Source organism: Coregonus clupeaformis, chromosome 8 (genome assembly GCF_020615455.1).
Source record: "Coregonus clupeaformis isolate EN_2021a chromosome 8, ASM2061545v1, whole genome shotgun sequence".
In the NCBI taxonomy this organism is placed as follows: Eukaryota; Metazoa; Chordata; class Actinopteri; order Salmoniformes; family Salmonidae; genus Coregonus; species Coregonus clupeaformis.
Genome location: NC_059199.1, coordinates 13,317,984 through 13,333,381, shown reverse-complemented (window position 1 = coordinate 13,333,381; position 15,398 = coordinate 13,317,984). Strand labels below are relative to the sequence as shown.

The 15,398-nt window shown below is 42.1% G+C and overlaps 1 protein-coding gene across 2 annotated transcripts; it reads left to right on the top strand.

Moving 5' to 3' along the window:
• Window positions 1–764: 764 nt before the first annotated feature.
• LOC121571170 lies at window positions 765–14,193 on the top strand. Of its 2 annotated transcripts, none has more exons than XM_041882508.2 (12): window positions 765–940; window positions 8,819–8,878; window positions 9,164–9,214; window positions 9,557–9,688; window positions 10,052–10,150; window positions 10,277–10,297; window positions 10,401–10,445; window positions 11,046–11,087; window positions 11,369–11,470; window positions 11,570–11,594; window positions 12,000–12,082; window positions 13,867–14,193. In XM_041882508.2, exons 1-12 carry the CDS (start codon window positions 877–879, stop codon window positions 13,878–13,880), a joined length of 738 nt encoding a protein of 245 aa, XP_041738442.1. In that variant the 5' UTR covers window positions 765–876; the 3' UTR covers window positions 13,881–14,193. The 2 variants fall into 2 exon arrangements, with proteins under 2 accessions (XP_041738442.1, XP_041738441.1); XM_041882507.2 differs by having other exon boundaries at window positions 766–940; window positions 9,119–9,214.
• Window positions 14,194–15,398: the final 1,205 nt, after the last annotated feature.

Here is a 15,398-nt window from a genome sequence, read left to right as displayed (position 1 = left end):
TAGAGTTTGGTGCCAAGCCCTAACTAGTGGCCCTAGCTATATTAAAAGGGTCAAGCGAGAGTTGCAACTGACCACTATATTGGTTTCAGTTAACGTGGTTCACATAACAAGAGTAACAATTATTTGTAACCTTTTATGAGTACATTTCAAAATGTGGGTGTCTCAAGGGTAAGCTGAAGAGCTGAACATGCAGTTCAGTTTCAGACAACACTGTTTTCCTGAAAGCCCATTCTGAGGGGTATACTATAAAGCAGGATCAATGAGTTAGCCAGCTAACTTAAATAAACAACCAGAAATAACTAATGATTTTCTGGTTCATTAAGAAAGCTAAAATTTAGATATGTGTTGTTGGTTGTTGAGTCAATTAGACCATGCCAATTTCAAGCTTATTTTTCTAAAAAATAAAAAGTTATTTAAGAATATGATCTGGCTAACTGCTTGATCCCACTGTACCCTCCTTGATCCAACTGATACTGTTGTTTCGGGTCATTCACAGCCCATCCTAGTCAGACACTTATTAGACTCCTTCACACCAGTCACGTTGCTCCTGCAACGTGAGGTCAGGAAAAAATAAGTCACCGGAGTTGGCGATGGAGTACAAACATAGCCTTGAGGGCCGAGTTCCTTTCCAGGCTGGGGCCCGAGAAAGACTTCTCTCACTGGCCGACGCAGCCTCCCCATCCTCTCCAGACCCCTACCCTCCGCCCTCAAGGGAAATTGCTCTACTTCCTCCCCTTCTTTCTCTAAAGGAAGTGACAAAATAAGCAGAAATGGGCCAGAATGTGAACACCTTTTCCACTGGTTGATAGCAGTGGCTCACACAGCTCTGAAGAACCCTACGAAGCACCCTGGAGGGGAACGCTCAGTAGAAGCACCATGGAGACCGTTAGGATAGCCCTCCTCGTCCTCCTTCTAACCTCGCTCCAGCTCCTCACAACAGGTAAGCCTACAGGGATATTTAGACCAAAATGACCACTAACTGGCTTGGATAGGAGATCGCATATGGTGACAAAGGACTGTTGTCTCACAGCCAGGAATGTTGCCTAAAATGTTTAATTCAATTAATAATGGGTTTTAAAAGTTACACAGTTACAAAGTGTTTAACACTGTTGGACAGATACAAGTTTTAGTTAGGCAAAATGGATGCTTGGGAAAATAGGTAAAAAGACTTGCCAGTAGTTGCATTGTATAGTGTTTTATGTTATTTTGTCTGGATGAGTAGAATAATTGTTTTTATTGGCTTTTACTTATTGTCTTAATCAGACTTGGTTTGCAAATAAAAATATCTTGCATATGGACATTTGGGTCATTAAATATCTTAGTATAGTATGACATGAAACACGACTGGCGATCACAATCAAGGTATTCAGAACAGTATGTATGCGAGTTGTTCTAAGAGACAGGCTCACACTTTGAACATTTCTCCAGGGACGTCCAGTGATGCCTAAGTGCATTTTTCCATTGGTCCAAGCCTGAGATAAGAGCAGCGTTGTTTTTTGTTGTTGTTGATGGGAATCTTGTGTAGTGTTCCCATAAAAACTGTATATTATCCTAGTCAGCCCCATGTGGAGGAAGGTACAGCCTCAAACCTTAATAAGGTGCTATGAATGTTAATAAAGTAGTATAACACTTCAGAACACTTCGGGTTAAGGTGCGTCAAGTGTTACCAGGAGACCTCCCCAAGTCGCCCAAGAGCAGCTCCTCAATTCAAACTTTATTTGTCACATGCGCCGAATACAACAGGTGTAGACCTTACCGTGAAATGCTTACTCACAAGCCCTTAACCAACAATGCAGTTCAAGAAAGAGTTAAGAAAATATTTACCAGATAAACTAAAGTAAAAAATAATAAAAAGTAACACAATAAAATAACAATAACGAGGCTATATACAGGGGGTACTGGTACCGAGCCAGTGTGCGGGGGTACAGGTTAGTCGAGATAATTTGTACCTGTAGGTAGGGGTAAAGTGACTATGCATAGATAATAAACAGCGAGTAGCAGCAGTGTAAAAACAAAGGGGGGGTCAATGTAAATAGTCCAGGTGGCCATTTGATTCATTGTTCAGCAGTCTTATGGCTTGGGGGTAGAAGCTGTTAAGGAGCCTTTTAGACCTAGACATGTCGCTCCGGTACAGCTTGCCGTGCAGTAGCAGAGAGAACAGTCTATGACTTGGGTGACTGGAATCTTTGACCATTTTTTGGCCTTTCCTCTGACACCGCCTAGTATATACAGTGGGGGGAAAAAGTATTTAGTCAGCCACCAATTGTGCAAGTTCTCCCACTTAAAAAGATGAGAGAGGCCTGTAATTTTCATCATAGGTACACGTCAACTATGTCAGACAAATTTAGATTTTTTTTCTCCAGAAAATCACATTGTAGGATTTTTTATGAATTTATTTGCAAATTATGGTGGAAAATAAGTATTTGGTCACCTACAAACAAGCAAGATTTCTGGCTCTCACAGACCTGTAACTTCTTCTTTAAGAGGCTCCTCTGTCCTTCACTCGTTACCTGTATTAATGGCACCTGTTTGAACTTGTTATCAGTATAAAAGACACCTGTCCACAACCTCAAACAGTCACACTCCAAACTCCACTATGGCCAAGACCAAAGAGCTGTCAAAAGACACCAGAAACAAAATTGTAGACCTGCACCAGGCTGGGAAGACTGAATCTGCAATAGGTAAGCAGCTTGGTTTGAAGAAATCAACTGTGGGAGCAATTATTAGGAAATGGAAGACATACAAGACCACTGATAATCTCCCTCGATCTGGGGCTCCACGCAAGATCTCACCCCGTGGGGTCAAAATGATCACAAGAACGGTGAGCAAAAATCCCAGAACCACACGGGGGGACCTAGTGAATGACCTGCAGAGAGCTGGGACCAAAGTAACAAAGCCTACCATCAGTAACACACTACGCCGCCAGGGACTCAAATCCTGCAGTGCCAGACGTGTCCCCCTGCTTAAGCCAGTACATGTCCAGGCCCGTCTGAAGTTTGCTAGAGTGCATTTGGGTGATCCAGAAGAGGATTGGGAGAATGTCATATGGTCAGATGAAACCAAAATATAACTTTTTGGTAAAACTCAACTCGTCGTGTTTGGAGGACAAAGAATGCTGAGTTGCATCCAAAGAACACCATACCTACTGTGAAGCATGGGGGTGGAAACATCATGATTTGGGGCTGTTTTTCTTCAAAGGGACCAGGACGACTGATCTGTGTAAAGGAAAGAATGAATGGGGCCATGTATCGTGAGATTTTGAGTGAAAACCTCCTTCCATCAGCAAGGGCATTGAAGATGAAACGTGGCTGGGTCTTTCAGCATGACAATGATCCCAAACACACTGCCCGGGCAACGAAGGAGTGGCTTCGTAAGAAGCATTACAAGGTCCTGGAGTGGCCTAGCCAGTCTCCAGATCTCAACCCCATAGAAAATCTTTGGAGGGAGTTGAAAGTATGTGTTGCCCAGCGACAGCCCCAAAACATCACTGCTCTAGAGGAGATCTGCATGGAGGAATGGGCCAAAATACCAGCAACAGTGTGTGAAAACCTTGTGAAGACTTACAGAAAACTTTTGACCTGTGTCATTGCCAACAAAGGGTATATAACAAAGTATTGAGAAACTTTTGTTATTGACCAAATACTTATTTTCCACCATCATTTGCAAATAAATTCATAAAAAATCCTACAATATGATTTTCTGGATTTTTTTTCCTCATTTTGTCTGTCATAGTTGACGTGTACCTATGATGAAAATTACAGGCCTCTCTCATCTTTTTAAGTGGGAGAACTTGCACAATTGGTGGCTGACTAAATACTTTTTTTCCCAACTGTAGGTCCTGGAAGGCTGGAAGCTTGGCCCCAGTAATGTACTGGGCTGTACACACTACCCTCTGTAGCGCCTTACGGTCAGATGCCGAGCAGTTGCCATACCAGGTGGTGATGCATCCGGTCAGGATGCTCTGAATGGTGCAGCTGTAGAACATTTTGAGGATCTGGGGACCCATGCCAAAAAAAATGTCAGTCTCCTGAGGGGGAAACGGTGTTGTCGTGCCCTCTTCACGACTGTCTTGGTTTGTTTGGACCATGATAGTTCGTTGGTGATGGAAGGAACTTGAAACTCTCGACCCGCTCCACTACAGCCCCATTGATGTTAATGGGGGCCTGTTCGGCCTGCCTTTTCCTGTAGTCCACAATCATCTCCTTTGTCTTGCTCACATTGAGGGAGAGGTTGTTGTCCTGGCACCACACTGCCAGGTCTCCTCCCTATAGGCTGTCTCATTGTTGTCGGTGATCAGGCCTACCACTGTTGTGTCGTCAGCAAACTTAATGATGGTGTTGGAGTCATGCTTGCCCACGCAGTCGTGGGTGAACAGGTAGTACAGGAGGGGACTAAGCACGCACCCCTGAGGGGCCCCAGTGTTGAGGATCAGCGTGGCAAATGTGTTTTTGCCTACCCTTACCACCTGGGGGCGGCCCGTCAGGATGTCCAGGATCCAGTTGCAGGGGGAGGTATTTAGTCCCAGCGTCCTTAGCTTAGTGATGAGCTTTGTGGGCACTATGGTGTTGAACGCTGAGCTGTAGTCAATGAACAGCATTCTCACATAGGTGTTCCTTTTGTTCAGGTGGGAAAGGGCAGTGTAGAGTGCAATTGAGATTGCGTCATCTGTGGATCTGTTGGGGCGGTATGTGAATTGGAGTGGGTCTAGGGTATCCGGGATGATGCTGTTGATGTGAGCCATGACCTGCCTTTCAAAGCACTTCATGGCTACCGACGTGAGTGCTACGGGGCGGTAATCATTAAGGCAGGTTACCTTCGCTTCCTTGGGCACAGGGACAATGGTGGGGAGAGGTTGAACATGTCAGTGAAGACACTTGCCAGTTGGTCCGCGCATGCTTTGTGTACACATCCTGGTAATCCGTCTTGCCACGTGGCTATGTGAATGTTGATCTGTTTAAAGGTCTTGCTCACATCGGCTACCGAGAGCATTATCACACAGTTGTCCGGAACAGCTGGTGCTCTCATGCATGCTTCAATGTTGCTTGCCTCGAAGCGAGCATAAAAGGCATTTAGCTCGTCTGGTAGGCTTGCGTCACTGGCCAGCTCGCGGCTGGGTTTCCCTTTGTAGTCCGTAATTGTTTTCAAGCCCTGCCACATCCGATGAGCATCAGAACCGCTGTAGTAGGATTCAATCTTAATCCTGTATTGACGCTTTGCCTGTTTGATGGTTCGTATGAGGGCATAGCGGGATTTCTTATAAGTGTCCGGATTAGTGTCCCACTCCTTGAAAGCGGCAGCTCTAGCCTTTAGCTCGATGCGGATGTTGCCTGTAATCCATGGCTTCTGGTTGGCATATGTACTAATGGTCACTGTGGGGACGACGTCGTCGATGCACTTATTGATGAAGCCGATGACTGAGGTGGTATACTCCTCAATGCCATTGGATGAATCCCGGAACATATTCCAGTCTGTGCTAGCAAAACAGTCCTGTAGCATAGCATCCGCGTCATCTGACCACTTCCGTATTGAGCGAGTCACTGGTACTTCCTGCTTTAGTTTTTGCTTGTAAGCAGGAATCAGGATGATATAATTATGGTCAGATTTGCCAAATGGAGGGCGAGGGAGAGCTTTCTATGCTTCTCTGTGTGTGGAGTAAAGGTGGTCTAGAGTTTTTTTTCCTCTGGTTGCACATGTGAAATTAGGTAAAATGGATTTAAGTTTGCCTGCATTAAAGTCCCCGGCCACTAGGAGCGCCACTTCTGAATGAGCATTTTCTTGTTTGCTTATGGCCATATACAGCTCGCTAAGATTCTCTGTCCTGCCGATGCATGGAAAATACCGCCAGCTCTATATTATCTGTGTTGTCGTTCAGCCATGACTCTGTGAAACATAAGATATTACAGTTTTTAATGTCCCGTTGGTAGGATATTCTTGATCGTAGATCATCCATTTTGTTTTCCAATGATTGCACATTGGCCAATAGAACAGATGGTAGTGGAGGTTTACTCACTGGCCTACGAATTCTCAGAAGGCAGCCCTTTTCTCCGTCTTTTCTTCACGCAAATGACAGGGATTTTGGCCCGTTCCCGAGAAAGCAGTATATCCTTCGCGTCGGACTCTTAAAGAAAAATTATTCCTCCAGTTCGAGGTGAGTAATCAATGTTCTGATGTCCAGAAGTTCTCTTCGGTCATAAGAGACAGTAGCAGCAACATTATGTATACAATAAGTTAAAAAAGAAGTTACAAACAACGCGAAAAAACTAACACAATAGCACAGTTGGTTAGGAGCCCGTAAAACGGCAGCCATCCCCTCAGGCGCCATCACTTAAAGGTTGACAGGGAGACCAACCAAAGCTGTTGGCAGGACATTGAAGCATCCCTGTTTTACTAAAGGTCTATTGTAAGACCAGATGCACACCCGAAATAGTCTTTATTAGGTGTGTGTGAGGAACGCTGTTCAGCACATTGTGTGCTTTATACCTACACTGAGTGTACAAAACATTAAGAACACCTGCTCTTTCCATGACATAGACTGACCAGGTGAAAGCTATGATCCCTTATTGATGTCACTTGTTAAATCCACTTCAATCAGTGTAGATTAAGGGGAGGAGACAGGTTAAGTAAGGGTTTTTAAGCTTAGAGACAATTGAGACATGGATTGTGTATGTGTGCCATTTAGAGGGTGAATGGGAAAGACAAAATATTTAAGTGCCTTTGAACAGGATATGGTAGTAGGTGCCAGGCGCACCGGTTTGTGTCAAGAACTGCAACGCTGCTGGGTTTTTCACGCTCAACAGTTTATTCTGTGTATCAAGAATGGTCTACCACCCAAAGGACATCCAGCCAACTTGACACAACTGTGGGAAGCATTGGAGCCAACATGGGCCAGCATCCTTGTGGAACGCTTTCGACACCTTGTAGAGTCCACGCCTCAACGAATTGAGGCTGTTCTGGGAGGAAAAAGGGGGGTTGCAACTCAATATTAAGAAGGTATGCTTAATGTTTTGTACACTCAGTGTATATTTCAAGTCTCCGCAAGTTCAGTGAATTTACGCAACAAATTCACTTAAGATAAAGTTTAGCAATCCTTGGCAATCTTTTCAAGAGACATAATGCATCGGACAACACGGATAATAAGACAGAACATATAGGAATAAAAAACATTGTTTGACGTCCAGGCCCAAGACAGATGAATGTGGTTACTTGGGCTAGTGGAAAAGAAAAAGAGGGAGTCTCCTGATTGTTTGTTTTGATTGGACCTGCGCTGCCCAGAAAGGTGATTGGAGCTGTAGATAGCCAGTGGGAACCAAACTGCTCCTTCTCTAACAGAGGGAAAGAGATCATTGTCCTGTCCCTTTCAAAGTGAAATAATATGATCCAATCAGCAGCAAATCTCCTTCCTGCATGAATCTAAACATCTGCAGGAAACACCCAAGCAAAGCCCTAGTGACTACAGTGCAAGCCTCTATTGAGTGGACAGAGAAATGTTTTTTTTTCCCCCCTTGCAAATATGTTCCACCATAATATATACAAAACGAAATTGATAAAGGGTGAAGTGCAAGTGTATTTAGCCTACATTGTAGAGTGTGCTTTCCATTTGTCTGAATCATGGAAATAGTCTGTTGCCATAATGTATAGTACTTCTGAAAGGGTGGGGCCAGGGGTGAATCTGCCGACACTGCCGATGAGGAGTGGGCTCTGGACCAGACAAAATGCAGCTATAGCATCGGGAAAAGAGGCAAAAGCAGAGCTCTAGTGTTGGGTTACGTGCTCAACAGTCAGTGGGAAACGTCAAGCACTAAGACACAGTCTAGCTGAAGCAGCAGCAGCAGCCTCTGACAGGGGAGAAGACAGAAAACCCTGCCTGGCCCTTTGGCTGTTGGGGCCAGTAGGGGTCAGGGGACAACAACACTCTGTCTGGGACAGGATGCAGCTTTTCACAGGTCTGGGCCTGAATCAGAGGATATCCACCTCAAAGGCTGCGTTTAGACAGGCAGCCCAATTCTTATATTTTTACACTAATTGGTATTTTGACTAATCACATCAGATCTTTTCACATCAGATCCTTTTGAGAGCTGATCTGATTGGTCAAAAGACCAGTTACCCCTGTATATAGCCTCGCTACTGTTATTTTACTGCTGCTCTTTAATTATTTTTTATTTTTGAGTTATCGATTTTTTACTTAACAACTATTTTTCTTAAAACTGCATTGTTGGTTAAGGTCTACACCTGTTGTATTCGGCGCATGTGACAAATAACATTTGATTTGATTTGATTAGGGGGGGAAATACCAGAATTGGGCTGCCTGTCTAAACGCAGCCATTGTGTCACAGACGAGGCGGCCTTCTCAGTGGCACATCGTCAAAAACATTTTTTTTATTAAAATAGATGAATGTCAGACAGTGGTCTTACAAACTGTGCCAAACAGGAACAACACAATTGTCTACCCTTTGGATCTAAAAAGGGACAAATACTTTTGAGGAAATGTTTTAGCGACCAAGATAGCAATGGTGACTTTTGATCTCTTTGTAGTGCTCATATCCTCTAGATATCGTTGTAGGATTTGGATGTTCAAAAGTTGCAGAGCCGCACTTTACAGAGAATTAGTCTGCAGGTGAAGCTTATTGCTAAATGTGGTACAATTACGGGTTCTCTTAGCAGGAAGTATCCGCCTACAATATATTATATTATATAAATAAAAAACTAAACTTACTGAATCATTTAATTATTTTTGTCTGCCTCTCGTCTGTTGTTTGGTATGGTTATGGTGTTGCCACAGAAGTTAAGTATCGTTAAAAAAATACTGTTTGCTTCACAGTGCAATCAGAAGACCCATTTCAACAATCAACAACAGCGAAACCATCAGATGCAATTACATGTAGGTACATGTATATTATAAAACATTTGTGTTATTGAGGTAATATTTCAAGAGACAGTGATAGTAATTTGAAAAAATCTCAGGGATTCCTGATTTTCTTTTTATTACAAACAAAAAATGAACACTCAAGAGGCTGGTTGCATTTTTAAGTCTGAAAGATTTTTGCATCACCTGCTGCTGCAATGTTTTGTGATTTGAATCTTATTCATGAGTTAGAACATCTTTGATCTGTCATCACAGCAACTGAGAAACCCACCACGACTGTTCATCTTGTGGCTATTTCAGCCACTGTAACGGTCTTACAAAATGTTTCTGACACCACTGTGACCCCAAACAGTAAGTAAAAGAAAAAATGTCAAAACATGGTCTCATATTCAAACTGCTGTATTAATCTCTAGTTCAAATAAGTGTCAGAACATTAGGACATTGTAACATTAGAAAATGTTCAATCTTTAGAAATTGGTACAGTATGCTGGTGTAGAAACTCTGCTATTAACACAGCATCATATAATGCAAAATACATAATACTGGCTGTATTTCTGTATTTTGAAAGTCATATCCCTTGTGAACTTGATTGCTGACATGCAAAACATTTTTGGGACTTTATCAATAATGGACTAAATACCAAAATATTGTTTTGGGGTGGAATTTTCCTTTAAGACTGATTTTACATTCCAGAGACAGAGGAGAAATCTGCCTCAGTCCCTGCTACATCAGCAGTACCAGCAACAAATACAACAGAAAATACAATGAATTCATCCTTACCCCAAGATCCAGTGAGTTCCACATCTCCACATACTAAGGATGATGGTGAGACTTCATAAACATTTCATTTAAATTGGCCATTGACATTTCATTTATGATATTGACTTTATAATATTGACAGTATTTAATACTGTCTTCTCTATCAACTGCATTTCTATACAATAGGTCAGATGTGCTCACATGTGATTGTGGAATAAGCTCTACAGATGTAAAACCAGACCATATATACAGCATCTCAGAGTGCTGATTTAGGATCAGTCTTGCCTTTCAGATCATAATGAATATGATTACATGGACAGGGAGGACCTGATCCTAGATCAGCACTCCTACTCTGAGATGCTTGATACTGCCCCAGATCTTTTAAATGTTAGACATTTTCTGAACGAGTGCATTCTACCTCTTTCGCAGAGGTAACAACAAAAGTGACCAAGGCCATAACTGCTGTTACCCAGAGTGACCCACTCCCCCAAAATACCACAGCTCAGCCAACCACAAAGCTCTTATCAGGTAAGAGAATATTATTTTACCCTCTCTCAAATTACAATAGAGATAGGCTAGATGATAGCAAGTACTGCATTGGGTTAACGATACCATGACCCCATAACAATGTTTTGCCATTAATGTTTTCTTCAGGTTCAAAGGATGAAATTACAGGTAAGTCTAAAGCACTATCACTGTCCCTCAATGCACTATTTTGTCCACTACCTGTATAGGAAAACAAGATGGTATACTGATAAAAATGACAATGTTTTTCCAGGTCAAGAAATAAACAAGGACAATGGGAATATGGATCAAGATGCTGGTAGGTCCTCTGCTACCATCATATGTATAGGAATCAACTTACATTGCCACGAATGGTGCTCCATTTTCCTTGCACTGAAAAACACACAGTCAGCAAAATAACCGTAACATTTTAAATGGATACATTATCCAGATGACAAGTTACCTACACTATATATACAAAAGTATGTGGACACCCCTTCAAATTAGTGGATTTGGCTATTTCAGCCACACCTGTTGCTGACAGGTGTATACAATCGTGCACACAGCCATGCAATCTCCATAGACAAACATTGGCAATAGAATGGCCTTACTGAAGAGCTCAGTGACTTTCAACCTGGCACCGTCATAGGATGCCACCTTTCCAACAAGTCAGTTTGTCAAATTTCTGCCCTGCTAGAGCTTCCCGGTCAACTGTAAGTGCTGTTATTGTGAACCAGCAAAGGGGGGACCAACTCCATATTAATGCCTATGATTTTGGAATGAGATGTTCGACGAGCACGTGTCCACATACTTTTGGTCATATAGTGTATTATGCAACTAGCATCTCCTTGTGGTCATCGAAAGTTCAAAGTTACCGCATAAATCACGCTGCAGAGTATATATAATTTTTTCTACTCAGGTCAACAGGCTAGAGGTGAAGAGACGGAAGCTCTTAAATCAAGTAATGTAGCAACTTTACCTCAACATTTATGTTCTACCACACCCACCAGAGGGTGCACACACTTCACTTTTGACTGGGTTGTGTGTGTGCGTGTGTGTGTGTGTGTGTGTGTGTGTGTGTGTACAAAGTCAATAGTCAAGCCATGTTTGATTACAAATCATCATAAATTGCCTACATTACACATTGTCCCAACAATGGTACTAATCCAACTTCTCATGGGATGTGAAAAACAACTGTTTTGTCTGCCACACTAAAGAAAGATATGCCTCCTCTGTCTTCAGATAAGAACCTGCTGTGGATTCTTTTGCCAGTCCTGGTAGTTGTGGTGGCTGCTGTCATCTTCCTTCTGAATAGTAAATGCATGAAGGACCACGATCACACAGGTACTACTTAATGACTGAGATAGATGCACAGCATTATGTCAACATGTCTATTACAAACGAAATATCACTAATTAATCTTTTTTTTTTGTCTCTGAACAGAGATAACTGATAATGGAACAGAAAAGTAAGTATAGTCGTTGGACTGTACATAAAGATACAATTTGGACAGGACCCCATTTGAACAGTTCAATTATAAACTGGGTGGTTCGGGCCCTGAATGCTGATTGGCTGAAAGCCGTGGTATGTCAGACCGTATACCACGGGTATGACAAAACATTCATTTTTACTGTTCTAATTACGTTGGTAACCAGTTTATAATAGCAATAAGGCACCTCGGGGGTTTGTGGTATATTGCCAATATACCACGGCTAAGGGCTGTATCGTGTTGCATCGTGCTTAAGAACAGCCCTTAGCCGTGGGATATTGGCCATATACCACACCCCCTTGGGCCTTATTGCTTAAATATACCGTGATCTTGTCAAAAAAGACTATTTTACTACCAATATGCCCTGCTGTCTCCTCTTTGCAGTGCCTCTTTCCAGAGCAGGCCAGACAGCGGCAAAGATGGTGTCATGCTTCTCGGGGTGAAGTCTTCAGGTGGTGAAGACAATGGTACATTTAAACTGTTTACTTACTAGCAGGTTAGCACGGTCAGTGGTGTAAAGTACTTAAGTAAAAATACTTTAAAGTACTACTTAAGTAGTTTTTTGAGGTATCTGTACTATATTTTTGACTACTTTTACTTTTACTTCACTACATTCCTAATGAAAATATTGTACTTTTTACTCCATACATTTTCCCTGACAACCAAAAGTAATAATAATAATGAATCATTTAGCAGATGCTCTTATCCAGAGCAATTAGGGTTAAGTGCCTTGCTCAAGGGCACATCGACAGATTTTTCACCTTGTCGGCTCGGGGATTAGAACCAACGACCTTTCGGTTACTGGCACAACGCTCTTAACCACTAAGCTACCTGCCGCCCTACTAAATATTGAATGCTTAGCAGGACAGGAAAATAGTCAAATTCACACACTTATCAAGAGAACACGTGGTCATCCGTACTGCCTCTGGTCTGGCCGACTCACTAAACACAAAATGCATCTTTTGTAAAAATGTCTGAATGTTGGAGTGTGCCCCTGGCTATCCAAAAATTAAGAAAACAAGACAATTGTGCCGTCTGTTTTGCTAAATAATAGGAATTTTAAATTATTTATACTTTTACTTTTGATACTTCAGTATATTTAAAACCAAAAACGTTTTACTCAAGTAGTACTTTACTGGCTGACTTTCACTTTTACTTGAGTAACTTTCTATTAAGGTATCTATACTTTTACTCAAGTATGACAATTGGGTCCTTTTTCCACCACTGCAAACGGTGAGGTGGTGTTATACTGTGTACTTTCCAGCACACTTCCAGCAACTATGGTGAATGCATAACCAGGCCAGTGCAGTTCAGCTTGGCTTGGCTCAGTAGTGTGAAAATATTATAACAAGCAATTAGTCTATTCCGTTCCCATGACTCCTACCCTTCAAGTGAAGTAAAGACAAGGAGGAACACTTCAATAAAACGTTAAAAAGTTCAAGAGAAACATGCATACCATTAGTCTTCTTCTTCTACTAAACTTTTCCAAGTTCTCACACTCATTTCCACCATCCCTCTACATTACAACTTTGTTTCATCAGGCGTGGACCTGCAATTATTCCAGGGAAGCCTGGAGCTTTTAATATCTCATTGTGCATGTTCAGTAAATGGGCCTGGGCTGCGGAGAACAGGGGAAGGTGTTTCCTGTGATTTCTCATCCCCATCCTTGAAAGACCAGCAGAGGATGAAAGATGGGGACTTCCTCACACAAACACAGAATATTTTGGACTGGCCCTATTGTGTGGAGCCCTGGGCCGGCAAATGTCAATGTGCCCTGGGTGGACCCTGTGTGTGTAGTTTGTGCCTCAGGCATATATTAGGCCTACTTCCCCAAATGGGAATTAGGCATACAAATCCCCACCTTCCTCTCTTTTCACTGTTATCAGAGCCTCGATCTGTTGGCTGGTAAACTCTGATATCTGGACAATAATACAACACTGACCTCTACTGTTCTGTTGAGCATCCACGAAGCAGGACACAATGTTATGGAACATTCAGATATAAATGTACTATGCAGAACAAGCATGCCTCACTGTCATGTAAAATAAGGAATTACGTTGTCTCTATTCATGGCATTTCGTTCGACAACATTTGGCTACTGATCGTGGCCCAGGATATTCCTATTCTAATGGGAGGGATGTTGTAATATAAGGAGCGATCTCATTTATATAACCCCACCTGTCAAATTAGATCCTGTGTTAGGGTTTTATAATACATAACCAGTTTGTGGATTTTGATCTCTCCATTTCAGCTGCTGCAAGATAAAAGGGAGGCCATCCCATTCTAATGAGGCCATCCCATTCTAATGAGGCCATCCCATTCGAAATGACCACTGGATGAGGCTGAGCTCTCACAACCCGGAAAATGGTCCAGACCTTCACCTTCAACGATCTAAACATAATGGACTATCAAATATGGCGTCACAGAATCCCAAAGGTTACTAAAGTGGGAACATTTGTATATGGTGTGGAAAGAATATTGGTGTGTGAGTATTGTAGGATATTCTCCCGAGTGGCGCAGTGGTCTAAGGCACTGCATCGCAGTGCTAGCTGTGCCACTAGAGATCCTGGTTCAAATCCAGGCTCTGTCGTAGCCGACCGCGACCAGGAGACCCATGGGGCGGCGCACAATTGGCCCAGCGTCGTCCAGGGTAGGGGAGGGAATGGCCGGCAGGGATGTAGCTCAGTTGGTAGAGCATGGCATTTGCAACGCCAGGGTTGTGGGTTCGATTCCAGTATAATAAAAAACAATTTTAATGTATGCACTCACTAACTGTAAGTCGCTCTGGATAAGAGCGTCTGCTAAATGACTAAAATGTAATGTAAATGTATATGGGGCTCTTAACTGAACACATGTCTGTTAGAAGATATAGATATTTTTTTTATATGTACTTTTCATGGTAATTTAGTCAAGGAGGAATTGTGATTTTAATTGAATCAAGATCAACATCCAGACATTTTAGTCAGGAAAACAATGCAGGATTCTGAATGAATGTGAATAAATTAGCTCAAATTCTCATTGTCTGAGTGTAAGAAAGATTGTTTGTCTCACCCCTGTATTCAAGATACTGCTTTGGATTTTATAAAACACCCAAACATGCATGAAATCCAAATGCACTGAACCTGAATTCAGCACACAATTCCTCGATTTAAACCTGAATTCAACACACAATTCCTCGATTTAAACCAGTTAGTGACCTGTACACATTGTTAACAAGTGTTTGTATGCGTTAAACCTGTTTAAAATAATGATTTAGTTTTCGGTGTAAATGCCAGGATTTTAAAGATAAGCTCTTTTACCAGTTTCTTTCCTGCTTTTGAACATGTTATTTTGTATATTAGCTGTTGTCTGTCTGAAACCTATTGTCAATGTTTCCCAAGGAGGGTTTGGCTTTGTTTAATCACAGATGTATGATCTACTAAATTTTTGGTGAAACCAAATAAACTCAATTTTTGTTTCTGTTTTGTAAAGGAGCAATCCGTAAGATTTCCCTCTGGTCAAAGATGATTAGAATTTCTCAAATAAAGAACAGCGCTATTTGACTGATCGACATTGGTTGAATATTTGTTGTTTTGCACCCGCACATGCTCACAAGAGTTTGGCGCCAGGAATACAATGCATAAGTTGATTTTGCACCCGCACATGCTCACAAGAGTTTGGCGCCAGGAATACAATGCATAAGTTGATGTTGATTTTGGATGTTCACTACACCTGGCTACACACCGTATCTGATTGATTCAAATGTGCTGAGTTATATAATGCACCATTGGTTCTTACCGGTAT